The sequence below is a fragment of the Calonectris borealis genome, chromosome 7 (genome assembly GCF_964195595.1).
Source record: "Calonectris borealis chromosome 7, bCalBor7.hap1.2, whole genome shotgun sequence".
In the NCBI taxonomy this organism is placed as follows: Eukaryota; Metazoa; Chordata; class Aves; order Procellariiformes; family Procellariidae; genus Calonectris; species Calonectris borealis.
Window position 1 is genome coordinate 7,649,770 of NC_134318.1, and position 26,953 is coordinate 7,676,722.

A 26,953-nucleotide genomic window follows, 5' to 3' on the forward strand; every position below is an offset into this window, starting at 1 on the left:
AGTTGACCAATTGCTAGTAAAAATTTTAGAATATTATAAGATTTGCAGATCAGTTACAATGTGAAATAGAATGATTCCAGATTGAACTCAGAAAGCTGCTTATCTTCTTTACATAGCTGGGCCTGTCAGGTTCTCTTTTCTTGGCTATAGACACATTACTGGTTATCTCAGATCAGTTCTCATCTTTTTGAGAAGTTAATTTTTTGGGGGTTTATGCATGTCTGTTTCTCTTGGAGTCAGGTGGTTGTGAGGCAGTCCATACAGTACATCAAGGCCTGATACATGCTCAGGAGCCGATACTGTTATTTTAGAAAGCGGGGGGGAAATAATTTGTTTTAGAGCTCTCTCCACAGAGCCATGTTTTTAGGAGTGAGACTTTCCAGAGGGATATATAGAAAATAGCGGGTAGTTGATTTTTATTCCTTTACCGCTAACAGTGAGAATGACCTACCTTGGGAACAGGTATTCCAACTATTTTGCAAGTGAATGTAATGGGAGATCCTTCCATTACCCGAAAATGCTTGAGTCTCTTATCAAAGATCGGTGCTATGTATTTGCCTGTAGGGATTTCCTCGTGTTGGACTTCATCGTCTGATTCATCCACTGGGGTACGTTCAAGGCGAAATTCTATTTCATTCATCAGCCTCTGCTCAAAGCTTGAAATCCTGTATTCCTGCAGAGTGAGAGAGGCATGTTTCTGAACAAGACGAGTTGTTTCCTGTGGTATTTGCAGTCATTTGCGCTTTTAGACTAATTCTAAAATGAGCAAAAATAAAAAAGCCTACGTAAACTAGGACATATCGAAACAGTCTGAATTTGGTCTGCAGACACAGATTCTCACTGCATCTTAAGTTTGCAGAATGTAACTAATGAAACTGAGTTTTTTCAAAGGCAGCTGAAAAATCAAACATGTAATTCCTCTAAGTCCCTATGAAAAAACTATACTCTTGCACATTGTTGATCAAAAAAGATCATTAAAATATACTAAATTTTTGAGGATTTTGTGTTCAAATATTAGTCACCTGCTAATTATGGAAATGAATACTGCTATATATTTCAATTCAGAATTAAATAAGGAAAACTATACCTAGTAAAAGAGAAAGCTAGGAAGAAAGTGAAATATCTTCAGAGTAATTTACCTGCAGGTTAAACCCCGACCAGATTTCTGGCTGGTGTAATTGAGAAAGCAAAACATATCACATTTAAATCCTTAGAAGCTTAAACAGATGATGCAAGAAAACCAGTATATTCCTACATAAATGACCATTTCCAGATAGTTTGATGTGATTATGAGCCTCCTCCTAATCCCCTGAAGTCAATTAGAAACCTCTCGTTACTTAGCTGTTTTGCATGAGGATGTCTCTGTGGCAAGCTTGGATCTTCAGAATCTCACTTTAATCTGTCAGAGAGTGCTATTACAACGGGTTTTGTTGCTTTGTTACAGGAAGGAAATGATCTGTGGCTTGGAAGAGAAATACTTGAGCAATTCCAAAAGCGCAATTCTCAAAAGTGCAAAATAGAATTTTAGAAACTCGTGAATAGTAAATAAGAACATAGCCTATCCTTAGATATATTCCATTTGCTGAAAAAACAAAGTTCAGGAAATGCATCGTCTGAAATCTTATGGAAAGTTAATTAAAGAACAGCAAAGATCCCAAATCACTGGGACTTACATCCCTGATCATTTAGCCATTCCATCATACTACTGATTATGCTCTTGACCAGTAGTTCCCAAATAGTAAGGAGCAAAGATGGAGAGGCAGCACAAAATTTTAGCTGACAAAGTCTTCTGATTTCTTCAGGAGACCAAGGAGACAGAAGTGGCCAAAGGTTGAGAGGTTACAGGGGAGTTCTGAGGAGACAGGGGTCTGTGAGGCTTGGGGATGAGAGGAGGAAAGCGTGGCGGCCACGAAGTGAAAAAAGCTAGAAATTGCCATGGTGGAATAAATGCCCTGGTAATATCTGATTTTGGTACTGTAATGGTAGATGTTGTATATCGGTCTCTTCATCTAAAATCTTTTTTGGGGGGCATTGCTGTAAGGTCAGGTCTGGTAAAGATTAGCTATGGTAGGAAAAGGCAGATAGCTCAGAGTAGGGAGGAAAAAACCTTGATGAATAAACTCTCTTTACTGGAAACTGAGTTCTCCCTTCTTCTCTGATGCTGCAGGGCTGTTCCTTCCACACAGCTCTGGAGCAGTGCCGGTAATTACAGGGTAACAGGAGTGTTCACAGGGAACTTAGAATGCCGGGTCCCCCCTTCAAGATACCTTCCTTGCCTTTAACACTCTCCCTCCACTCTGACAGGGACAGTTTGCTCTCTGATACTTTCCTCATATGTACCACTGCGAGTACAGCTTTGCCAAGCCAGAGTTTTTGAGCTTGCAGGTCTGTAAAAGGGTGCGAGACATGCGCCAAAAGGTGGGAGTCAGCCACTAGATGGTACCATCCACTTTCTTGGTTGGCTTTGTTTGCTCGGTGGGCTGGCCAACAGCTGGTGATCAGCAGCCAGCCTTATAAAGTTTCATCTTGTTGAGCTTTTTTTCTTTCACACAGCGTGTCTCAACAAATCACTTTAATAGATCAAATTCTAATCTCAGTTAAGCCAGTGTAAAACTGGAGATTCTCTGATTTCCGACCAACCAAAGCTACAATTTTTCTCTTTAGATGGCGAGAGCAGAGTATAGTGTTCTGAGGGAAAGTTAAGCAGTCAGTCTTGCACCCTTGATACTGACAAAAAGACTGTGTGTTTTTAGGAACGAATAATCAAGTAAAAATCAGGGAGCGACTACTGTGTTTTAAGCAGTAGCCGTGTCACCAAAATGGGCTGCAGTCGTATTTTGGTTCTAGAGTCTCCCATAAATTAAGGAATTCAGACCTGAATACTTTGTTGCCAGCAATGTACTAAGAACATATTTGAAGTTTTGTTTTTCTTCTGTTTCTTTGAGAGCTTTAATAGTTTCCATCATGTTGTTTAGTTAGCTCTTGACAGCAGAGAACAAAATCTGTGGCAAAAAAATTGCACCTACTGAGAAAGGATTACCTTGAGTCTCTGAATTTTCCAGTAGGACCTGAAGATACTATGCGTAACTTCTAAGAATGAAATTGCTTTCAGGGATTTCACATGCTGTGTGACTTTTGGAAATGTGGAGGCTAATTAAGGATTAATTAAGCTAGGGGTAATCTCTTTCCCTCCTTTCCTTTCTATCATCTAATGATTTGTCACATGAATAAAGGCCAGGGCAATATGGCAAATATGGTACAGAGAATCTAATTTCTGCCTGTTTAAACACGTTACTGTTTATTGTGTAATGACTCTCTCAAAAATTATGTAATTATTTCTTGATATTGGTTATATGACAGCATAATTATAAAGCTAATTACACTGTTTTGCATACATGTTTCTCATTTATCATGTGTGAGCACTATCACTTTTAAGCACTATTATTCCCTTTGTAAAGATAAGCCATTTTTCAAGTGTTATGTATGTTTAGAGGGCAACAGGGCTGATGGACGGAGTAGGCAAAGTGACTCACAGATCGGTTATCTCAGAAGCTAGACACAGTAAGTCCGTGAAGAATTTTTACTCTGAGAGGGCAACTCTGAACTCAGATTAGAATAAAATGAGCGGGGTTGAAGAGTGTTAAGACTTCTCAGAGTCGGATAGCAACCGAAAGCAGTAGTCTAGAAGACTAGAAATTGGAAGAGGGCTTTTGGAAGAGCCAATACCTTTTATTTGTGAAAAGCAACGTAATAAAGAAAAGGGAAGAAAAAGTACGGGGCCTGCATCTGCTCCCTCATACAAAACCATTCAATCTGTTAGTCTGAAAGTCAGCAGATCAATTATTTACCGCCCTGTGAACCTTACCAATAGTTAACATCACTCTTTTATGGCAGTACATAAAGCTGCCCCTGGACTATCTTAGTTGTATACAGTCTTCAACTTTATTGAGCTACATGCATGTTTCATTAGACCTACAAAGTGTGAATGGGATGACTTTTTTCAGAAAGATGTAACTAATCCCTAGAGGAAATTTTTCTTTAGTTCAGTTTTCTGGTGACTGTGTCAAAAGCAGGTTTTGGAAATGAAAATTGCTAATGACAAGAATAATGTTTCAAATTAAAAAGGCAGTACTGTACTCTTATACTTTTAATACATCCTCAACTGTATAGGTGAAGATTGGGGAATCATTGCTTGGTCCCTGAAGTGAGTTTTTCATCATATGGTGTTCTCTAGCAGAGGGAAGTAATGGGGCTAGGAAGGCATTACCATCACACTTCCAAGGCATGATGTTAATGACTAAGGTATTGACTCCAGAACAAAATGCTACAGAGTGGAGTTAAGAGGCAATGGAAATACTGCAAGCTAATGGGAGAGTCCAGTATTGTTTATAGATAGTTGAGTTTAGTCAGCGATTTTTCATACTGATTTCTTTTTCAGATTCATTGCTGTCCAAAAGAAGTTGTAGTATGTAATAAGAAATTAATAGTATAGGGTTGCTGTAGCCACGATGGCCTACAGATGAAACCAAACAATGCTGCTGGAGACAGTTAACATCTTTTATTACCTCTACTCCAAAGGTACAGGTTTGTCTTAAGTTGTCTAACCAACGTAACATAAATTAAACTTAGAGCAATTATTTTCAAACTGTAATTAAGCTAATGTTTCTTGCCTTTGTTTTAGATCTGAAAAAGTTTTCTGTGAACACAGTGTATAATTTTTTTCATGATTGATGTGCTGAAGATACTAACTTCTTACAAACTTTACTTCATTAAGAAATATGGGCAGTTCTTTTGTGTACGTCTGCTTGCAGTAGAAAATATGATAGAGGAAGCAATGTATTTTATGGGGCCACTTTGAAGTTGATCATGGACAGGTTTTCTTTGACACTTCTTGAGTGCACATGACTCTGGATGTACGTGCACACACAGAATAAGGTGTAAAATGAAAGTAGCAGTTTGCTGGAACAAATGCATATTGCTGCACTATCAACACTGAGCTATCATTACCGATGGCTCCTTCTCTGCCCACGGAAGCCACAAGAGTCATTGTGTTTCCATGCTAACGCAACAGTCTCTGGCTAGGAACTGTGCAGGCTGACTGCATGTGTTTGGACTGGTCATTTTAAGGAGTTATATTCAAAAACACATTTTAAATTAGAAAATATTGAAGTTAGGGTTCCCACAGCCCCAAGGTGTTGCGTGTGTGTTGTGCTCATATTTCAGTCTTTGTCTTTCTAAATGTGTTGTTTAGTGTGCATATATACGCCTATATAAATTTACACACAAACCAACAAGACTAAGTTAACATTGCTGTGAAAATTTTAACGCCATCCTACATAGACTGAAGGTGTTATACCAAACTTCTTTTAAAGAACAGGAATCTCTGAAATAAGTGGAAATACACAGTCATATAGAGAATATAATCTTGGAGTTTTTTGCTTGTTTGGTAGATTTTTTTCCAGGATTAGCAAGAACAGAAAATAGTTGTTAATATGGCTTTCTGAAGAACTGTTTTTATCACATAAGCCATAAAGCTATTTCTGAATAGCTTTACATAAGTGGAGTAGGGCAAAGTGTTTGTGGTTGTGGTTCAGACAAGTATTTCGTAAAGCATCACACAAAGAACAAGTCAACGTGATCACTGGGTACAATGTTAAAATTAGGCTGCAGTTCAGCATACTGAGGAGACTAAGGGAAAGAGTATGAAAGTTCAAACTGTGGTTTTGGGTCAAAAATGTAGGGTTCCAGCTGCTTTTTTGGCAACTTTCCTGGAACATGAAATTTTTACAGACAGGAATTCACACATTTGTTTAATATAGTAGCCAGATGTTTAAAATTGTGCTATCTCCCAGCTAGAAAACTGTAAAATTCAAACTCCTATCTAGAGGTGTAAATGTTCTGTACAAATTAGAATATATATAATACATAATATACATGTATATAATTATCTATATATGCTGAGTAGACTGCAACTTTTGAAACCTGGATATTTCACTTACATGCATTAGCAAAAGGGGAGTAGGCAGTGGTGGCTGCATTAATATTGGCAAGTTGTAAGTAGAAGGGGAAAAGACTGTTAAAACTGGCCAGAGCAAAGCCAGGAAATGCGCTGGTGAATATGTGTCTTAAGCAGTTCTGTACCATTTTTCTCTAGTCGTTAGTAGCACCTCATAAGTGAACTGTGCAGCGTTATTACCACAGAGACATGTAGTGTATTCAGTATATGATTTGACAATGTAGCTGAACCAGTTTAGTTGCCAGCTTGTGCTAGCAGCAGCATTCCCTTGCTTCTCTCCCTGCTTATATTCATATGCTCCCACACGACCCTCCTGCCACCACTGGCAGTCATCCAATCCCACAGTGACCTGTTCTACCGGAGTGAGCTAGAAGAAAGTTAACTCAAAAGGAAAAAAAAAAGTAAGTCAGACAAGTGCTGGTGGGAATTTGGGGCAGGTGGAGAAGTAAAATGCAACTTCTCTTCTGGGGAGTTGTTAGCCTTTGCACTGCCTTGGCAATATTGTTGTAGGGTGCTGCTGGATGGTTGTAATTTGACCAGCATGGCAAACAAAATCTTCTCTCAGTGGAAGTCTAGATTCACATTATTTTGTTCCTGTGATCGATCTATTTGGCCCCATCACCATCATTTTTTGAGCACCTGACAGCAAGGCATCCTTCAGGGCAGGGCTATTATCTGCATTTTACATATGAGAAATTGAGGCCTAAAGAAGCTAAGTGAGCTGTTAAGGTAACATAGAAAGTCTGTGACAGAGCAGGTGGTTGGATCATGTTCTCCTAGATCTTGAGTCAAGTAGTCTAGCTCCTGGGCCATTCTGCTACCTGTGAACCTTTTTGGCAAAAAGGGGAATTGCATAGACTGCAGTAATTCCTGTAAGTTTTTAAGCACCTTTGTGTGTGAATATGAGTTCTAAAATCCTGGATCAGTTGAAGTTAAAACCCATCTTGCTGTTGACTTTAGCAGATTCAGATCTTGGTAAAAATACATGCTTACAGTTAGTAGAAGCTTGTAGCATCAAAATATTCTGACGTTAGCATAGTAACCCATGGAAATTACCACAAATAGAAAGGCTAGAAGAACTTTATTTGAATGTTGATTCTCATATACTGTATAAAAGCGTAATTCTGTTTGCCACTCATTGCCAACTCCAGACAAATTTCCCAATTTAATCCCAGTTTTGTAACTTTCATTAGATTGGCTTTTTGGCAGAGTTACTCTAAATCCAGTTAACAGTTTATGTAAGAAACTGGCATGTATTGTATCTCAGTGTCTGTTTCCAAGCTGTAACACTCCTTGGCTTCAACGTCTAATCTAGGCTACTCTGACTGAAATCTTCTGTTTAGTTTGGATTATCCCTCTCCCCTCCTCCCTCTCTCTTTCAGCAGTGGGAATCAAAAAACAACAGATCCAATCTGCATGCTTTTCTTCACTTATGTCCCATGGAGAGGTATCACTGAAGCGACTTATTTCTTGCAGTTGGGCCCTCTTAACATGGCACAAGGCATGAATATCATGCTATCCAAATGTAAACACAAACCCTTGAAGAGTCTAGCAAGTCATCTGTGGTACAAAGCTAGCCAATATTCAAAATACAGTTCAGCTCAAAGTGATAGAGCAAGAGGAGAACAAAAGAGAAAGCAAATGAGGTTTGCATCTCTAACTCCCACAGACTTATCAGCTGGAGTGAGCAGCTTAGGAGTGTGTGCGGAAGCATGAGGAGCTCAAGTTCCCTTTCCGAGGTGATGAGTTCTGCAAGCCAGGATCCTTACCAGGAAAACCTGTCTGTACTTTATAACTGATTAGATCCAGATCTTGAGAAGACAGCTGCAAGTGGTTGTTCAACTATTCATTCCCATGATTATTGGGAGTTTATACCAATTGATGTCAAGATCTGGTAATTTGTCTTGGTCAGGTTCTTAAATCTCTTCTCATTTCTAGTACAGAGCAAACAAGCTTCCGTGAGGACTCCTTGGGGTTTAATTCCCATCCTTAGTCCAAAATTGCCTACATTTGCTGACCTTTGGCAGATAATGTGAAGCTTGTTTTTGAGCAAGATTTTTGGAATGATTGAATTAAGTGTAATTCTTGTGCTCTGGGGAAGAGAGCTGTTGGTGATTCTTGCGACCATTATGAGGCTGACTGCTTGTAGGAACTGCGAGGAGATGATTCTGTTTGATCAGTGTTGAGGTGTTGGTGGTGCTGTGGCCTGCGTGATGAGTTGGGTTCTGCATATGGCTTTACAGGCCGTGGTTTTTAATGATCTAAAAGCTTTTGGATAAACCCTGCATCTCTTCTGCCCTGAAATTTCTTATAAAGCATTCCCTAACAAAAGTAAAGAATACTCATGTGAGGGCTGTGCCTAATTTTCTAAACAGCTGTAGCTTTACTCTTTGTCCTAAAAATAAGGTGGTGACCATGCTGCTCTCTGGGTCTTACATAAGACACAACCAACCAGCATTGCCACATGGTATTCTTCATAGTAAGTGACACAGATATGTGAGCACAGTTTGTAGTTCTTATAACCATAAGGTATAAACCAGGCCCAGGTACTTACCTCTCCTTTCCTTTATTATTGCACAGTTAATTCCTTTATTTTTATTACTGTACAGGATTTTGAGATTTAATTACCTCATTTTTCTATTTTATATTATCTGTATAGCAAAGTTTTGAGGAGATATCATTAATTTCTAAGTTTTGCCTGTAAAGCTGAATTTCCTCTATTTATAGTCCCATTGGTGAAGCCTGTAAATGTTTTCAAATACCAGAGTAAAAGAATCACTTTGCATTACACATTTATATTTTTTTCTATTTGCCAAAATCCCCCCAAATTCTCCGTCTGCCCTTTTCTCCCCACACGTCTTTTTGTTTCTACATGACGTATGCTAACTGAACATTACCAAGATATTTCACTTCTAAGGAAGATAAAAGGCTCAATGGACTAGATTGACAGATTTTGGGAAGTGGAGATAACACTGGCTGTGCTCTCCTTTCATCAAGTGGTGCAGTAGCCCAGATGCTCACTGAGGTTGTGAGACTTGGATGCTTTGTCTCACAGGATTTCAACCTCAGTCTCTAAGAGGAAGGTCTGAGCTCCATGCTAATAAAACATTATGGGGGTGGAGATGAGTGGACAGGGAAGTTCTTTGTCCTTCTTGTCCTCTTTCACTTTGCAGAAATACTGAAACATCCACTACAGCAAGGGCAAGAATCCAGGTGTTTATCCTAGCTCCTAGGCAGAAGAGTGAATCTCTCTCTCTCTCTCTCCCCCCCCCCCCCCCCCCCCAACATAAACTGGAAGAAAGGATTCTAGCAGCTTCCTCAAACAACCCCAACCATTAAGCTGAAATGCACTCTGAATGTCCTGCTAAACAAGGGCCAGTTCCACACTGTCTGAAAGTCTTAAGTTTTATTCATTGAGCTGGAGAAGGTGAGAGAAAGGTTCAGGTTTCCTGTTAAGGGAGCTGTTCTGAAAGGTAGAATTCCCAGATTTTTGTCCTGCTGACAAAGAATGCTTAATTATTTGTGCAACCTGGGACAGCACCAACAGTACACATACCCATTGGCAAGGAGTTAGGCTGTTCTTACGGGAGTAAAGAGTTATGAATTCAACTGGCCAAGGAAGAAACTGAGTTAAGTCTCCCATATACTGGGATTTTTCCTAACCTCTTCCTGCAGTTGCCTAAAGCTAATCCTCATTTAGTGTATCTTCTGTTTGAAAGAACTGAGCAAATCAGATTGAAGATGTTTGGTATAACCAAACCTCTTTTTTTCACACTCCTAATTGTGATGAAATTTCACCTGGCAACATAGCATACTACCATCTGCATAAATGACAGGTATGGTGTTTTTTTCTGGTAAAAATGACAGCTTGTTAGTGCATGTACTTGATCAAAGTTGCAGCTAGAATCTTAGCAAAATCATACTTGTATTTCTGTCAGCACTGCGTGATTATCGTAGCTATAGAAGACCAGAGACAAATCTGTTCTGTCTCATGCAACATCAGCAAAATTACCAGCTATGTTCTGATTCTGGATTTCTTTATCGTTGGTGATGAATGATGTACTGGATGAAACAGAAGGAGTACATCTGGATTATTAGATACCATGCTGAGTGTGTTATGCTGACACTTAGGAAAATCTTGACTTGTAAGCTAAACACTTTTCATATGGAAGTCAATGATAGATAATAAATAGAGCACCAGGTGTAAATCATTCATGTTCATTACTGCACCTTATATAGTAATATAAGACAATACCAGTACTTTAAGACACAGACTTGTCATCTGCAGCTTTCATTCTGGATGATCCCTACATGCTCTGCAGATATTGTAAATGAGACCAAATGCTGCTATTGAAATACGAGGTTACAATACAATTCTCTAAATAAAAACACGCTATAGGACACATTTTATAAGAAGGAATTCTTAAAATAGCATGTAGAAAATACAGGGAAGCCAACACTTTGAGATTCTTATTGGATGCTGTACTCCATCCGTTATGCAGTGATCTCTTATAGAGGAGAGTTGCATTCATATTTATGAGAAAGTGAATAAGAAGCCCTTCCTTACCATTATTATAATAATTTAATGCAGATATGCTATATATAGGATGAAAATGTCTCCTTTTTAATTCTGTGTTAACTACAAGAGGGAAAAAACAGGACAAAATCTATGGGTGTGAATCCAGCACTCCAGCATACTATTCTCACGACGTTGTTTCTTCTATAACTGGCAAAGCAATAGGAATTTTGGAGAATACTATGCATCCTCTCATCTCTTTAAATAACCACTGTTTTCACTGAGGAGAAAACTCAGACTTGAATTTGCTGAGGTCAGTCTGAGCAGTGGTTTTCCTGGATGTGGAAGAATAAAATCAGAAGTGATTAAAGGTGGGAACTGGGGGGAAAATGAGGGAACTTTTATTGAGCAATCCTAAAATTGTTTTCTAGTTCATTACCATTGGCATTCTAATTACCATAACAATTTAGAGAAGTGCTAGCTTTGAAGTTTTTCAGTGTTTGGGGGATTTGGGAATCAAGATTTTGGTTTGGTCTCATACAGAACAGCAAATAAGTGTATAAATAACTTTTGCTGTCAGCAGATAACTTTGACACTAGTAGTGATCATTGTTTCTAAAGGGGTTATCATGCAGTTAACTCGAAAGACTGATTGGTATTTCACAGTAGCTCTCTAAATAATTTGTCTTACTACCATGGCAAGTACAAATTGTAACACTTGTGATTCATCTGCAAAACATACTGCTTGCCAGTTGTTTTATTCAAAGTGCTTTGGCAGCGTCATCTGTCAGAAAGAAAGGTCAACAGCAAAATTAAAAAAACAGGGATAACACTGCAGTTGTCCACAGAGGGTAATTTACTCCAGAGACTCCATGGCTTTTTGCTTATCTTTGCATGTTCTCTGTTAGAAGGGCTAACAGACCTTGTGAAAACTTCCTTGTTGACGACAGATCAGGGTAAACCATTATTTGCTGCATTAAGCCTGAGCTGACGGGACAGCTATTGAAGGGTTCATGGCCAAGGTGAGAGTAGCATAATCGCCTACAGACAGAAAGCTATCTAGCAGTCCTTAGTGTGTCCTACTGTTATTTGAGGGTGGTTGAACCTGATTTACAGTGATTTCAACCCCAAAATATTATTTCATTTTTCATTTCTTCTTTAATTTTGTAGACACTGCCCAGATCCGGTGAATTGATTGATTCCAGTTAAGAATGAATTGATATTTAGTTCCTTGAACTGTGTAAAAGACTTCTTATTTGCTAAACTCTAATAATGCTAGGCCTGAAGTTCAGTGTATGCCAGTAACGGCTACCAAAAACTTTAAGTTCCTAACAAGAATTCATATAAGTCGGGAGATTGGAAAAATAGGTTTAATGCTAAAAATTGAATACCGCATTTTAGTTCAACCACAGTCAAAGAAACCATTAACTGTTCTTAAACAGTTTAATTACTTTACTCCTTAATTTGTGTTAAAAATATATAGTGTGTGAATGTGTATGTGTGCAATGAGTTGAGCAACTTGTGAAGTGAAAAAATGAAATCCAATGTACAGAAGCTTCCATGAAAAGAAAAGTTCTACATTCTTACCAGTCTCTAATAGAGATGATCGGAAATTAAAAATGCTACTCAGCCACATAGTAAACCCTCTACAACTGCATCCCCTCATACTTCCTATTTAAAGCTCCAGTTTGCTATTCCAAACCTGTACTTACCACAAAACTTTACTCTGCAAAGTAGCATAGCAGCTCAACCACAGAAACACCTTTTGTTTCACAGGTCATAATACATATCTTGCTCATGAGTGAAATTTATTTTAATAACACTGGATTTTCTTACCTGCTGACTACTTTGTTGATTAACATCCTCTCTGAAATGCAGCTTTCTTTCCAGGTCCTTTACAAGTGCAGCTTTATTTTCCCGAATAGAATCATCTGTTGCTAACGGCAGAGGCTTCAGATTTTTCTTTGTTAATCCCTGGGTCGGGCTATTAAAAGAAAATTCTGATACTAACATGCAGCAGCCAGTATATATTTTTTTTGTCACCTGTGTGATATGATATGTTACACTTCAGTTGTCTGGAGGAACCTATTATTTATTTATATGGAAGCCAAAGCACAATACGAGATTGATTTTTTTGCCACTATTTCAATGATGCATCCCATTCCCATGCAGTAGGAATTAAGGACACACATCTTAAAGAGAATAAACATTATAATACTATAATAAGCATCTAAGTTCCATTAATGTTTATCCTGGAATAATGATGTCACAATGAATGCTGAAGAAATGTGTATAGGTGTTACCATAGGTACACAATTTGTACATTTTACTGTATCAGGCAGTAATTTAAAAGTTAATACAATTTCTCATTGATTTTTATCTCACATCTTCATTGATCATTTACTCTTTCCATGAACTTCTACTTCCTTCATTTCTCTCACCCTTCTATGACACCTAACATCAACAGTTCTTTTTATTTTTATTTTATAGATGTAGTCTGTTTTATTTTAGTAAGGTTTGAAAATAGTTGAGTTCTTAAATAAGACTGTTGGGAGACTGTGAGAGTGCACTGCTGAAGCACAGCAGCCGCACACTACTGGAGAGTGTGCAGCGTTCTAGTAGTTTACCAGGAGTTGGCATCTTAATAATGGGGTCTAGGTAAAAGGCATAACTAATGATTGCTGTGCAAGGTATCTTCCTTTTGTTGTTCTGCAGACATGGTCATCTCTCACTGCTTTTGTAACCAGAATTATTATAATTGATAATGCCAAAAAAGGAAGCTGAAACTTCAATAGATATTCACAGATTAGCACAGATATTGTTCAGATTCCTTCCTGATCTTTTGTGCCCTCACTTTGACTCTCTCCCATGTAGAGATCTAGATTTGAATCTCAGCACGATGAGCTGGGAATTCACCTCTGAGCTGGGACCCAGGAAAGGTGAAATGAAGAAAACAGTATTTAACTACTCCACCTGGTAGGCATATTGTAAGGGTTTATTTGGAAAAGGCTGTACAACAGTAAGAAAAAGGAAAGCACTTTGCAAGGGTTAAGTCTCATTAACGCAAAGAGAATAGTGCTTGAGCACTTGTGCACCCGCTGTGAAGGGGAGGAAGGGGAGTGGATGAGTAGTTGCAGTTGATTTTTGCTGGCTGTTGCAATGTTGTGAAAGCAGGCCGAAGGCTTGAGTTGGATAGTTAAAACCTTCACGGTGAACCTTGTAACTTTATTATGTATGGCTGCCCATGATGCCAGGGCCGTGAAGGCCTCCAGGCATGTGCCACAGGGTGATGGCGATTATGTGGCTGTGCTGGGGAACTAGGAAGTCTGGGAGTAGGAGTGCAATAACGGTTTGAAGGCAGGATTTCTTGGCCCACAGTGGTGAATGTTATGTATACAGGGACACTTTTTTTCTGTTATAAGTACAGAGTGGTTGATGTAGTATCAGCAAAATAGTTAGGAGATTGTGACTTACTGATGGCTATCACCACCTTGAAGTGTACCATTGGTAAAAGGGGGAAATATTCCTTACTTTGTGCAGAATTTGGAGTTCTATGGATAAAAAGTTGTATCAATCTACTGGTGCTAGCTGTGCTAAAATAGGGTTCACGTAGTCCACAAAAGAGATATTAATTTCAATTCTACTGGTAAAGAAGGAACTCTTAAGGCCACAACCTCTCCAGTACATCATCATCCTTATTTGCTTGTGTGGTGGTAGTCACAGAAATCATGCTGGCTGTCAATTAAAATACTTATGTGCAAACATTAACTCTACTGAGAGATTTTCTGGAGGACTTTAAATGTAGAAAGTATTGCAACCAGGAAAATACCTTTAAATAAATTATTTCTTAGATTTACCTGGACTAAGAAATAACTTACATTATGAGGTACCTTTTAAAACTTTACTCGTTGCTTACAATAGGTAAGAATGTTTTTATAGCTCATATAGGCAAATGGTTTTAGAGTGACTTATCCTGCAAGCTTATGAAATCTCTTTTCTCCCACTCATACAGTGTTATGAATCTCTGAGCCCCCAAATTCTTGCATATATCTGTTTATAAATTCCCATTTCTCTATGTTGAATTTATCGTACCCTTGATATATCTTACTATAGAAGCGACTATCCCTTCCTTTCTTAACTGAATGTAAAGGTTAGATGAAATGACCAGAATATATGAATAACTCGCTTTTCTATTTTACGAATTACTTGCATTTCAGTAAACTCCCTACTGAACCCTTGAACAGAAATACATCTTAGTTTCCTTTATGAGTATTTTTTGCCCCTGCTTCTGCACATATGGTTTATGCTACTTACGTGGCTGGTGTACTTCTGGGCAGTCCCATAGCATTGGTTGATGGCACAGTAGGAAGTGAGGGAAGAACAGCACTAAGGAAAGCTGCTGGATTGTGAATCCGGCCAGTTGGGGAGATGGGAGCAGGAGTCACACTCTGCGGCTGAAACTGTTTTACACTAGCTGTAGAAATTGTTAATGGAAGCACCATGGATTCCTTAGGGCTTGGTAGAGACTGTTCACTTTTGCTTGTAAACCCTCCTGAAGACCTTGATTGTGCAGGTGGAGGATTTCCTGTGAAATTTTCCTTGTTATTTGTTTTTTGAGTTCCTTGAGGGATGTTGCTGAATGTTGTAGCTGAGGAGCTAGAAGAGGAGCTGGTGGGCGGCGTGGTTTGTGATGGTAGGAACTGCTTAGGTCTGGTATAGCTGAATGCTTGAGAAGCAGAGGCTTTGCTTTGTTTGTACATAGTTGAGGTGGACTGTTGGAGTGAAGGAGCAGAATTCAACAAAGCTGTGTTGAATGCCAACTCTCTTGTAGGTGTCTGATGCACCTGCTGTTGTTCAAGCAAGACCTGGTTGTGGAGCTGTTTTAACTGGGTCTGATCACTGCATATAAAACAAAGATGAGCAAAATTGGTCATGAGCCCTGAACGTGCTGGCTGACTACATTTCTATATGTGAATTGCGAGAGAAAAATTCTATGTCCTGTGATACAGTAACAGCTGTACACATGACATATTCTCTAACATTATGAGAAGAGCATAATATTAGTTTGCTACTAAAATAAACTTTTCCTTCCTCTCCCCTTCTTTGCCAGAGGAACAAAAGCTTTTTGTCTGAAAATTATTTGACTGAAGATGATTTTTACATTTTAACATTGGAAATATAAATCTTACTTGAAGATATTTAAGGGATAGCATTGTCAAATTCTGCTCTATGTCACCTTAGTACCACTCTGCTTGTGCAACTAAGAGTAGGATTTGGTTTATCAGATTTTAAATGAGCGTTTGTAAGCCAGATAGCAGTTATTTAGCTCCTGTTAAAGTGGGTTCTGAAACCAGCGTTTTGGCTAATAAAGCTTTGAATTAATCCACCAAAAGAGATATTACCAATATAGTTTAGGTGGTGTTGACATTCGGTGACAGGCAGGAGTGCATCATTCAGAGAGGACTTGAATTTCATGGAATTGTTGTTTCCTAGGTGCCATCTACCGTATATGTCTTCGGGGGTTTTTTACTTTACAATTAAGGAAAATTATTTTGCCTTGTCACGTGGTTTATTTAGTTATTATGTATATGGAAATACAGCATATGGAAAACAGGCTAACTTTTCCCCTTCCGAAAACGAAAAGGACATAGAGGATATGGAAAATGATCATGTAATAAATTGTTGAGTATTAAATAACTATTGTTAAAAAGTGAAAAATGTAGAAGTAGAGACCAACCATAACTGGTACTGACAAACCAAATACATGAAGTCAATAGAACTTCTTTTTATTTAAAAGAATTATTGGTTCTATAATGTATTAAACAAAAATCACATTAAAGGTAGATAAAGATAGCAATTTCAAACTTTCAAAAAATAGAATGTTAGAGAGTTAGAAGCTGTGCAGTCCTGATTTTGTGTCCTTCATATATACATCTGCATGATAATGTACTCCTTTGTTACAGTTTGTTTTTTTTTTTTGGGGGGGGGGAAGTTGAGGGAAAGTCTGCTCGCTGCAAGCATTGGAGAACTTAAATACTGCTTTTGCTCCCCCTTTAAACACACTACAGCTCTGAGAGTAAATAAGGCTGTGAATATGGGCTTAACAAATTAAAAAACACTGCTCCGAGGTCTTCCTCTGCTACATGGTATCTAAGTTCTGTCTTCTCACTTGTAATGTTTATGCTATGAAATTACATCCCTGCTTAAGAGTACCGATTAATTGCTTTATAAAGTCCTTCCTGAGCCTTAAGTTAAAGCTTCTGCCTATTTAAGAAATGAAATGAAGGACTCTGCATGCTTTTGTTAAACTAGATTTGGGAGATTTCAAAAATGCTGAAAAGATCCTTCTTAATAAACTGGAGTGTGAATTCCATAAATTGTCCTCTAAGAAAACTACACTACTTCTTAAAATTCCCCTGGAGCTCACAGTGCACTAATCATGCAGGTGCTTTTTTAGTTCAAGTGGTTTCACATCATCAAATATTTCCAAGTACTTTATCTGTTTTAGGTGGAGATTACATTTGTGAGACATAAGTCATGAGGCTTAGCCTTTGGGACTACAGTTGCTAGCTAGTTGCTAGCACATACTATGTATTAGACTGAATATGTCTGGTTTTGGCAAAGTTGCATAATCAGAATTGAGTGAGATATATTTGAAGAACCTGCTTTTATTTTGCCTGCATAAAAGCAGTGTTTTTCACCTTCTGTTTGCAGCAGAAAACATTGTGGAATTAAATAAAATTTCAAAGGGAAAACATTTTCCTTTTAAATTTGGAGAACACTTTTCCCAAGAGGGATATACAGAAAAAAATATCTAGCTCTGTAGAATATGTTTTCTAGGAGTATGGTTAATTAGACCAGCACCATGTGACACTGACTGTCTCTTTGTTCTGTGTTTGAGTTTTCTGCTCTAGTGCAATAGTGTCCTGGTCTATGAATAGTAAATAATATCAGTGATGCTCCTGAGACATAGAATCCCTTTTACTTACAGCTTTGGTTTAGCCAGTACTGGGGGGGGTTCCTTGGATGGCGATGTTGGCTCTGGCATTTTCATTGGCTGTCCATTTATCCTCTCTTGGAAATAGTTGGGTCTGATTTGGTTTGTAGTGCCAGGTCCATCCTCTGATGATGATTCACTTCCTTTATCATCTTCAGGCAGCTTGAAGTGCACACGGAGACCTATCTTGGAACTCGATCTGGGTTCATTGTGGTTCACAAGAACACCTTCAAGTTTAGGTTTGGGGGTTTGATTTACTACACGATGGGAAGGAGTACGTGGGGGAGGTTGATGTTCAGCAGCAATTAAGTTGATTGAGCTCATTGTGTGAAGGGTAGCAGCATTATTACTGTCTTCAGATGCTGAAATAGCAAATATCAAACCTTTGGTGATATGTAAATACCATAAATTATAGTGAAATGAAATCACAAAAGTTACAGTTGGAAGAACTCACTCTGATGTCCTTCCAGCTGTTGCACGGAGTTGTTTGACCTCATTTGTTTAACAACAAATTCCCTTAACAAAGGAATATTGTAAAGGCAGGGAAAAAGAGACACAGTTCTAGTTTGGAAGATCCAACAGTGGTCTTCAGTCATGTCCCCCGTGAATTCCACTAGCACCTTTGAAATACAAACTTTCTTTTCAGAGAATTCACTAACTTTTTAGTTATGAACACTGCCAGAACTTGAGCTGAATTGGAGTCGACAGTGCACTATGCTTTTATGTACTGTACTTTGCTCACCTAACTGCTTAGTGCCTTGGCAGCATACATCTGCTGTAGGCAGTATGAAAGAATCTGTTTTGAGGTTTCCTCCTTTGGGCTCTGCATCAAAGGCTTATATTGAAACAGCAAACGAGGCAGTCCATAGAGATTCCAAAAATGGCTATTGCCCAAATCTTGTGTTCAGCAAGAGTTGTGTTTTTGGAAGGGCTGTGTGGGATTCATTCCCTAATGTTGCTTGTTCCTTCACATTTCTAATTGGGGAAGGACACTTTAAACAGACATAGCAATCTGTATGTTCGATAAGCAGCTTGGATTGTACAGTGCAACAGCCTGCTCTGCTTGTATTTACTAGCAAGCAAAGGACTAAAACACTTACCTTTGACAGTTAGATGAGCTATACTAGATACTGTGCCATATTTATTGCTTGCAGTACAGGTGAAACTGCCAGAATCTTCTGAAAATACTTCAGCAATAACGAGAGTACAAATTTCCTCTGCAAAGCATCAGAGCAGTATTATTACTTGAAGTGAACATGCATTGAACAAACACAAAAAGCCTTGACTACCCTCGGGGACATTTCCTTAAGATTTTTCACCTTGCTCCGTTTGATTTTAGTTTCATCAGTATTATCGATTTTGGCAGCCTTTGTGTGCAGCAGCTGTTATCGGCATTGTCTGCAGCAGCTGGTACCCTCTGTGCTCCAGCATGCCCAACAAAAGTGAAGAACAGGTGTCAGCAGTGTTTGGAAAACATTAGAAAATGTTTTCCTAAACACATGAAGTATTGACTTTCTCTCTGAAGAACTTAAATTTTAGTTTGGAGAAATACAGTGTACTCTACACTCACAACTCACTAAAATATATGTGTGTTTATCTCTTTGTAGACTGAAACATTAGTTATAATTAACTGGGAACAATTCAAGTGGAGTCACTCTGTAAGGTGAAGAAATACAAAACACATACATATGGGCTGGCATTTTCCAAAATTACCAGTGCAGATTTGCAGATAGAGGGGATTGTGCTAATTGTGCTTATAGAAAGTTGCCTTTTCACTTCTTTGTGAAGAAGACTAATGGGCACCAAACATGTGCTAGCAAAATTGTACTAGCAAAAGTTAAATTCCATCTTGAAAAGTCCATCTGGGATTATGACATTCCTGTTTGAGCAGTATCTGACATGTCTGGGCAGCAGTACCAGCTAATAAATACCTATGGTGATGGGATTTTAAATCTTTCGTCTGGCCAGGTAGCTAGGATGCAGCGGGAGAGTAACATATAAAGTGTATTGAAATGTGGGCTGATAGCATTTCTTCAAATAGTCAGGGACTGTTTTGCTGCCATTTTGCAAGAAACTTTCCTAAAACCCGACAGGATTAATATTTTATGAGTATTTCTGTAGAAGCCCATACCACACTTAAACTTGATTGTTTCGTGTCGTCACTGAGGAAAATCTAGTAGCAACAAAGAGATTATTTGCTAACAACTATAAAAGAATAATATTTTACTATAGTACTAGGATTATAGAACTAGTTTAAGGCATTATAGTATCTAGTTTATAGTACTTGGATTTGCCAACCACTGCATGCATGGAAATCCAGATTCCTTCTGAATGAGCAGCAGGTGATGAGGCAGTGACAACTGCACCCAACTGATTGCCCTCTAAAAACTGCTTCACATTACTCAGCAGTGATGCCACTGGACAGTAAAGGAACGGCATCGGTGGGTTCTGGTAGAAGCTCCATTTATTCATTTCTAAGTCTCAGCGAGAGATATTGCAAAGAGAGGGAGTCTTTTTCAAGACACTTTTTGGGGTAAAAAACTTTTAATAGGGCAAGGAGAAGAGTTACAGGAGTTTATATTCTGTAAGAATTAATACTCCTGTGGTAATTTTCTATCTTAAGAGGGGCAGCTTTACATTTTTAATAGTGAAATGCATAACGGGGAGAGTGATTGTCTTATGGAGGAGTAATCAAAATCTATAAGGCTCCTTTGCTCAAATCATGCAGAGTAGCCTACGTTCTGCTCTGACCCTTGAAATTAGCAAATCCAGCCACTTTTATAGGATTTGCTGATATCAGGGGTGGAACACCTGATGTGATACTCTCATATTACGCTGGTAGGGAGCAGAGGGAATGGCTGACATGGCTAAACATCTGATGCAATGTTCCCCAACTGGTGAACTAGATAAAAATAGCTCAGTCCTACATCATCTGGTGTACTTCTGAACCTCAGATATACGGGGGACGCCCAGACATTAATTTTGTTAATCTTCAGCTCATAAGGTGCTAGCATTTAGGTCCTAAGTTAGAACTGGGTCAAATCAGAATGGAAAAATTATTTTCTTCAAAAGTGATAGAATTAATTCAAATTATATGTTTATGGAACAGTCTACAGTGAAATGCATCTCACTAGTAGCTATAGAACATGGGGAAAAGAAGAAATTATGTAATTAAATTATGGAGTTTAAATAATTAATATTTTGTGAGGTTAAATCACCACATTTGTATAATCAAAAAAAAAAAAGTGTGAGCCTTTTGATGATCCTCACCTGGTTCAGCCATAGATCGTGGTTCTAAAGGGAAGAAGAGCAGAATTAGTAGATTGAATATACTTACTTTTGCCAATAATTTTTTTGTTCTTAAGCGCTAAATATGAAGCTTGCTCTTCTCAGTATGACGGAACACTCCTTTTGATCCAATTTTCTGTTTAAGGGGTGGTGAAGACAGCCAGGCCTCGTACTCAATGGTATGTCAAATCCACTGAACAATATGAACACTTATGAACACTTTTGAGAACTTATGAATAGGAAGTAAATTCTCCAAGAAGTATTTTTTTGCAATCTTAGTACTACTTTATTGTGTCTTGAAGACAATTTCTGAAACTATTACACACATGAAATCAAGTTATAATAAAACATCGTTTCATTTAGGTTTGATTTAGTGTGGTATTTAAGGAATTTCAGTTGAGTCTTAGCAATTTTAGCATTCCAGCGACTTATGAGGAAACTGCAGATGTTTCAACTGCATTTGAAAATATAAGTAGAAGTATATGTTTACAATCTATCATGTATCATGTGCACACACATGTATGTGTAAGCATGCTAACGTGTACATCAGGTTACTTTGTGGATAAATAAGCAATCCACTGCCCATAAGAACTATTATAACAGCACTTAACTAAAAGATGAGGGATTTGCGGGCAATGGAACTCTACATAAACGGTGCAAAACCAAAAACAAACAGCAGAAGTAAGGCTGAATTAGAAAAGGACACTGAAGTGGTAAAGGTATCAAAGCAGAAGGCAAAACAGTTCAATAGTTTGGGGAATCTCAGACAAATACTACCTGTGAATATGCTGTTCTATTCATCCACAGTTTTGACTTCTGGAACCCAGATTTATTGCCATAAATATGGCTTATATAGTTCTTACCATTGTAATAAGAAATTCGAAGTGTTGCTATGTTAGCAATTTTGTTGCTTGCCCATATTCTATTAGACACAATATTCCACACAAGAAACATACTTTTCTGTAATATCCTAAAATCTGGAGAATCTTCTATCAGTGTTCCTTCTCTATACCATTCAACCTTTGGGGAAGGAGCTCCTTTCACCCGACATTCAAAGACAACAAGCTGCCCCTCAGAAGCTGAAATATCCTGTAACATCTAATAGAGAAAATGAATAGACAGTCAGTAAATGTCTTATTGGCTCGGAAGTAATACTGATTTCAGTAAGATTTCATAAAGCCACTTAAATCCTTGAATGGCTTAAGAAATGCTTAATTCCTTTTTTTATCTTTGATAGCTAGAAAATTTTAATTATCTCTCCATACAATTAACTGACCTCTTTAGTCTTCAAATATGTCATAGAACAAATTACCTTTGTAAATACAGGAGCAGCAATTATAGGTCTCCCATCCAGTCCTTGCAAATAATTAGTGGGACTTTGAGCCTGTAGATTGCAAAACATCACATGATTTTTACAAGGGCATGTAGTGATAGGACAAGGGGTAATGGCTTTAACCTGAAAGAGGGTAGATTTAGGTTAGATATAAGGAAGAAATTCTTCACTATAAGGGTGGTGAGGCACTGGAACAGGTTGCCCAGAAAAGTTGTGGATGCCTCATCCCTGGAAGTGTTCAAGGCCAGGTTGGATGGGGCTTTGAGTAACCTGGTCTAATGGAAGGTGTCCCTGCCCATGCCAGGGGGGCTGGAACTAGATGATCTTTAAGGTCCCTTCCAACCCAAACCATTCTATGATTCTGTGATGATGTTTAGGTCTACAGAGGGTATTTTTCCAAGAGGAGAAACATCCTCTTGCAATGACACAAAAGAGATTTTGGTGGGTGAAGTTCAAAGCAAAATATTTAATGCAATGAATAAAAGTTGCTCTATTGTAGACAACTGGTAGCGATCTTCCTGGATAGGTTACTGCCTGAGTAACAAAAATGCTGTTATTGCCTTATTGCCTTACTGAGTTAATCATGGCAAGGAAAACTCACTGCAGTGTATTATAACATCTGTCATTAATACTTCGCTAAGGCAAATCTATGTAGGCTACTTGGTGGTAGTCTCCTTTTAAAAATTCTTACTTACAAAATACTTACGGATGTTAATAAGGAAAAGTTAAATCAAGTCATGTGTATGACTGCCACTGTAATTCTTCTCCTTTGCCAAAACCAAACAATTTACAGAGGTGGAATATCACCCTATTGATCCTACTCAGTGAAATCAGAATGAAATTATTCTCCTCCTGGAAACTTCCTTATATAACTTGATTAAAAGTTTTTCCTTTTAGTGAAATAGAAGCTGCCCCATAACAGCAGAATTAGTGGTTCAGTATCTCAGGAAACATAGCCAAATTTTATGGATGGTGTCTTATAAGCCAACAAGATTGAAAGTGGTAATTTTTGAGATAACTATCACTCTTGACTTTGGCAACCTCTGTCAAAATGGCAAAATGTCGCAAAGGCTTAGTCCTGTTCTCTTTGTAGTCAAAAGTAAACGTGCATTACTTCACCTATTCAGTATCTATTTATTGGTTACCACCTAATTCTAGGCTGTAAACATTGAAAAGGCAGTGTAAAGCGAGTTTCTCATTAACTTTTCAGTTTTATTTTTAAGTAAATAAGGCTCTTCTTTCCTATTAGGTAAGAATTCACAGTTATGAATATTCTGATAGTTTGCAACAAAACGGACTCGAAATGCATGCTAACTTTAATTAGAAACTCTTTGATATGGATATTAAAATGTTATGTGGTAAATAAGCATATCTATATATAAAGTAAACATAGTAGTGAAATGATTTGGCTTAAAATAAGGTTCATTGGAAGAAAATTATTTCGAGTGAGTTCTGTAGAAAGGCAGAGGAAGAAGTTACAGGCTGCCGCTATTGAAAGTGAACGAGTCTGCAATGTGAAGAGGCCAGTGAGTTGACTTACACATCCAAGTGCCCTTCATGGCATGCAGTCTCTGACCCGCTGGAGTGCAGCACACAGATTCCCACCACTGGCTGAGCGAGCGGCAGCTGCTCCTTCTGCTCACTGCCGCAGAGATGCCTGTAACCTGGGGATGAAAGGTTCCCTTCCCTTTGCCAGGTGCTAAAGGTTATCTAGTAGGGAGGACATCTCTCCTGTGTATGCAACTACTGTGTAGCTGTAAGGTTCAAAGCTGACGTTCAACAGCAAAGCACAAACTAGAAAATTTGGGGATTCTGAGTCACAAACTGTAGAAGAAACACCTTTTTAAGAACTTGCTTTTGGTCCTTGAAATTCAACGTATTGTCTCTCCTACCTGATTAACTGGTGTTGACACAGGCTGGACAGGTACAGACACAGGCTGAAGCGCGGCAGATGGTGCCTTGGCTGTTTCTTGATGCTTGGTTGCAGTTCTAACAGCAGGAGATGCTGCATTCAAGGAGGTGTCAGCTGGCTTTGGTTTGCTGTGAAATATTAACCAAAACCAAGTTGTCTAACTAGAAGCTAGAGCTATGTGTGTGTCCCGTAGTTATGTCTGTCCCTGTTACATGTCAACCCCAGCCTCACTTCTGGGGTTGAATTCTGATTGATCCTAGGTAAACTGCATTTTATAAGAATCAGGCTGCATATCTTGCCACTCTAATCTCTCATACTTAGTTCAGTTACACCAAATGTCATAAATGGCCTGGATCAACCCAACTGTGGCTTGAAAGCTGCTGTTACCAGCTCTGAGCAGCACGAGAGAGCAATGCTAGTTTCTCAGAGGACAATGGTAGTTTCTCTTGCACTGCTCCCTTAGCTTGCATGAAGATTTGGGCCTATAAGGTAACGAAAATACCATGGTCTGCTTGGATACAGATTCAATAATCTACTGCTGAAAAATGAAAAAAGAGAGGTATGCTTTCTGACCAACATATCATGCAATTTTAGTAGTGTACAGGTTGGCACCTCTTCACTTGTTCTAGATTGTTTCTATACGGAAGTAAAAGAGTTGACCCTATTTATTTTTATTGCTAAGTAAAATAATGCAGACAATGAAGAGGTGGTCTTTTTATTCAGTTTGAGGTATGCACTGGCTGCTCTGGAGCATAACACAGGTCCCCCCAGGAAAGCTAGGCTTCAAACCAGAGGAAGCCTTACTCAGAGTGAATGTACAGTTGTTACGATCACTGATTTCTCTTTTGAAATGGTGAAGTTTTTTTTGCACCTGTTCTCGTATTAATTTCCTTTAATTACAGGTGTTCAGATTCATGTGGTGACAGTTGAAAGCTAAGCAAAAATAAAGACACTCTGATTATACCCAAACCTGATCTTTCATAATTCTATCGTTTGAGGACATCCCGCTATAATGTCAGAGCAGCATTCTTTTTTTTTCTAGGAAATACAGAATGCAATACATTACTTCACAATTTAATGAGATAAGCAACTTAGAGGTGCCATCAAGTGATCAGGATCATGGTCAACACTACATTAACACCTAATGAAGTGAATAAGAAAAAACGTTATGGCTGAGACATTTGAAAAAATCTGCGGTAGAACTATGAAAAACTTAGCAATTTTTTCCAAAACCTTTCAGATCTTTTTGATCTTAAGTTTAATATAAAACTCTTACATTTATCGAAGTCCAAATCAATCCAATCTGGAGTATTTTATGACTTTGAAGTAAAAATCACCTAAGATAAGATTTGCTGTCAGCCTGAGGTCTTCAGTCAAACACACTGAAGTGTTTTGTATTTGCATTTTAAAACAAAATGACATTTGTAATGAGTATAACCCTTCTTGATAAATAATGGAAAAAACCTAGGGTACATAAGTCTGTCTGATTAAAATTTCCTCTTTATAAAGCACTGGTTGCTTTTGGGGTTGAATTAATGCATACAAAGGAGTTAAAAATAAAAGATTGATTATTTTAGTTTTCAACCAGTCTGACTCCTTTTCCAGTTAATAGAAAGACTTTGATTCTGAAAGACTACAGATTTTAACAGCATTGGATCAGGTTCTAAATGCACAGGGAATGGATTTCATTTAGGAAAAATAAAATTATTTCCCAGGTTTTAGATTACATCTGACACCTTTTCTTTCTCTTTATAATTAAGTAGTCTTTTATACCCATCATTTCAGTTTACTCTAGTTCATATGTATTAATTTCCCTGTCTTAAATCTAAATAATCCATGTATAGCCATCTTCTGCCAAAAACTTCATGACATACCATATTTTCATGTGGGAAATTTCACTACACTCTTTTTCCAAGTCAGACACTTAAATCAGCATTTAAGTTGGGTCTAGTCAAATGGCACCTGTTTTAGTAAATTAATTTTAGTAGTTTAATCTTTAAGATAACATATTTCTTCTTATGTTTATATTTAATATTAAAGTTTCAATTCTTAAGCTAAAGTTGAAGACACACAAGCAAATGTGTATTTGTTCCATACTATTTGTAAAGCAAACAAACAAACACACAAACAAAACCCAACCCAACCAATCCAAACAAATCCCAACCAAAAGCCTAATGTGTTGGAAGTTGCAAAATATTAAAGGAAACTGAAATATCTACACTTGTGTGTTTTTTTAACTGTAAGAAATATGGAAGACGTAATCGATTTTAAACTTACTGATCCATTTCGTCTTTGATGATTTCACCTTCCGAGTCAGAAGAAGAGACTCCTATGAAAAAAGAAAAAAAAAATCTCTTAGCGGAGGGGTTTTTGGAGAAGTTTATCTATGAATGATACAAACCTTTATTCAAATTTCCTCTACAGCATTCTAAGGATATATATTATAAAGCTATGCCAAAACAAAAGATCACATTGCAGTTGAAATGAACCAACGTTGCATACTGTGTAAGATGCAGAACTGCTATTGACATAAGGCAGATTTGGGATGAGGTGCAATTGAAATGAGGAAAACAGCATCCAAGAGTGAATGTGTGCCTGGGTCTTCCTCAGGTTCTCTTTAAAATGCCACTAGTACGGTTTAGTCTGTAATTGCTGTTGTGAATCAAGTAAGAGGTTTTTTTTCTCAGACACCTGATACTATCAGTTTTTATAAAGAAAAAAAGGGGGGGGGGGGAAGAGAGACCTGGAATCATAGCTATTATTCTTAAACTAGTGCCTTGTAGCACAGTTTGGAGAAGATACTAGCTCAGTTTACTAACAGCTGTCTTGCTGAGACATTTTACACTTCTGATTCAGCCTTCATTGCATTTGGAATTTGCATTTTCTCTGCAG

The 26,953-nt window shown here is 38.1% G+C and overlaps 1 protein-coding gene across 1 annotated transcript in view; it reads right to left on the reverse strand.

Moving 5' to 3' along the window:
• The window catches only part of MYPN (myopalladin), a 48,302-nt gene that overhangs the window by 9,346 nt on the left and 12,003 nt on the right, over nt 1–26,953 (reverse strand). Inside the window, exons 3-12 of the mRNA XM_075154235.1 lie at nt 26,339–26,390; nt 24,042–24,189; nt 22,129–22,200; nt 21,773–21,914; nt 20,799–20,822; nt 18,629–18,745; nt 17,521–17,890; nt 14,846–15,430; nt 12,368–12,515; nt 452–673 (exon numbers count right to left, since the gene is read on the reverse strand). Coding sequence (XP_075010336.1) covers nt 452–673; nt 12,368–12,515; nt 14,846–15,430; nt 17,521–17,890; nt 18,629–18,745; nt 20,799–20,822; nt 21,773–21,914; nt 22,129–22,200; nt 24,042–24,189; nt 26,339–26,390 — 1,880 coding nt within the window. The remainder of the gene's footprint in view (nt 1–451; nt 674–12,367; nt 12,516–14,845; nt 15,431–17,520; nt 17,891–18,628; nt 18,746–20,798; nt 20,823–21,772; nt 21,915–22,128; nt 22,201–24,041; nt 24,190–26,338; nt 26,391–26,953) is intronic.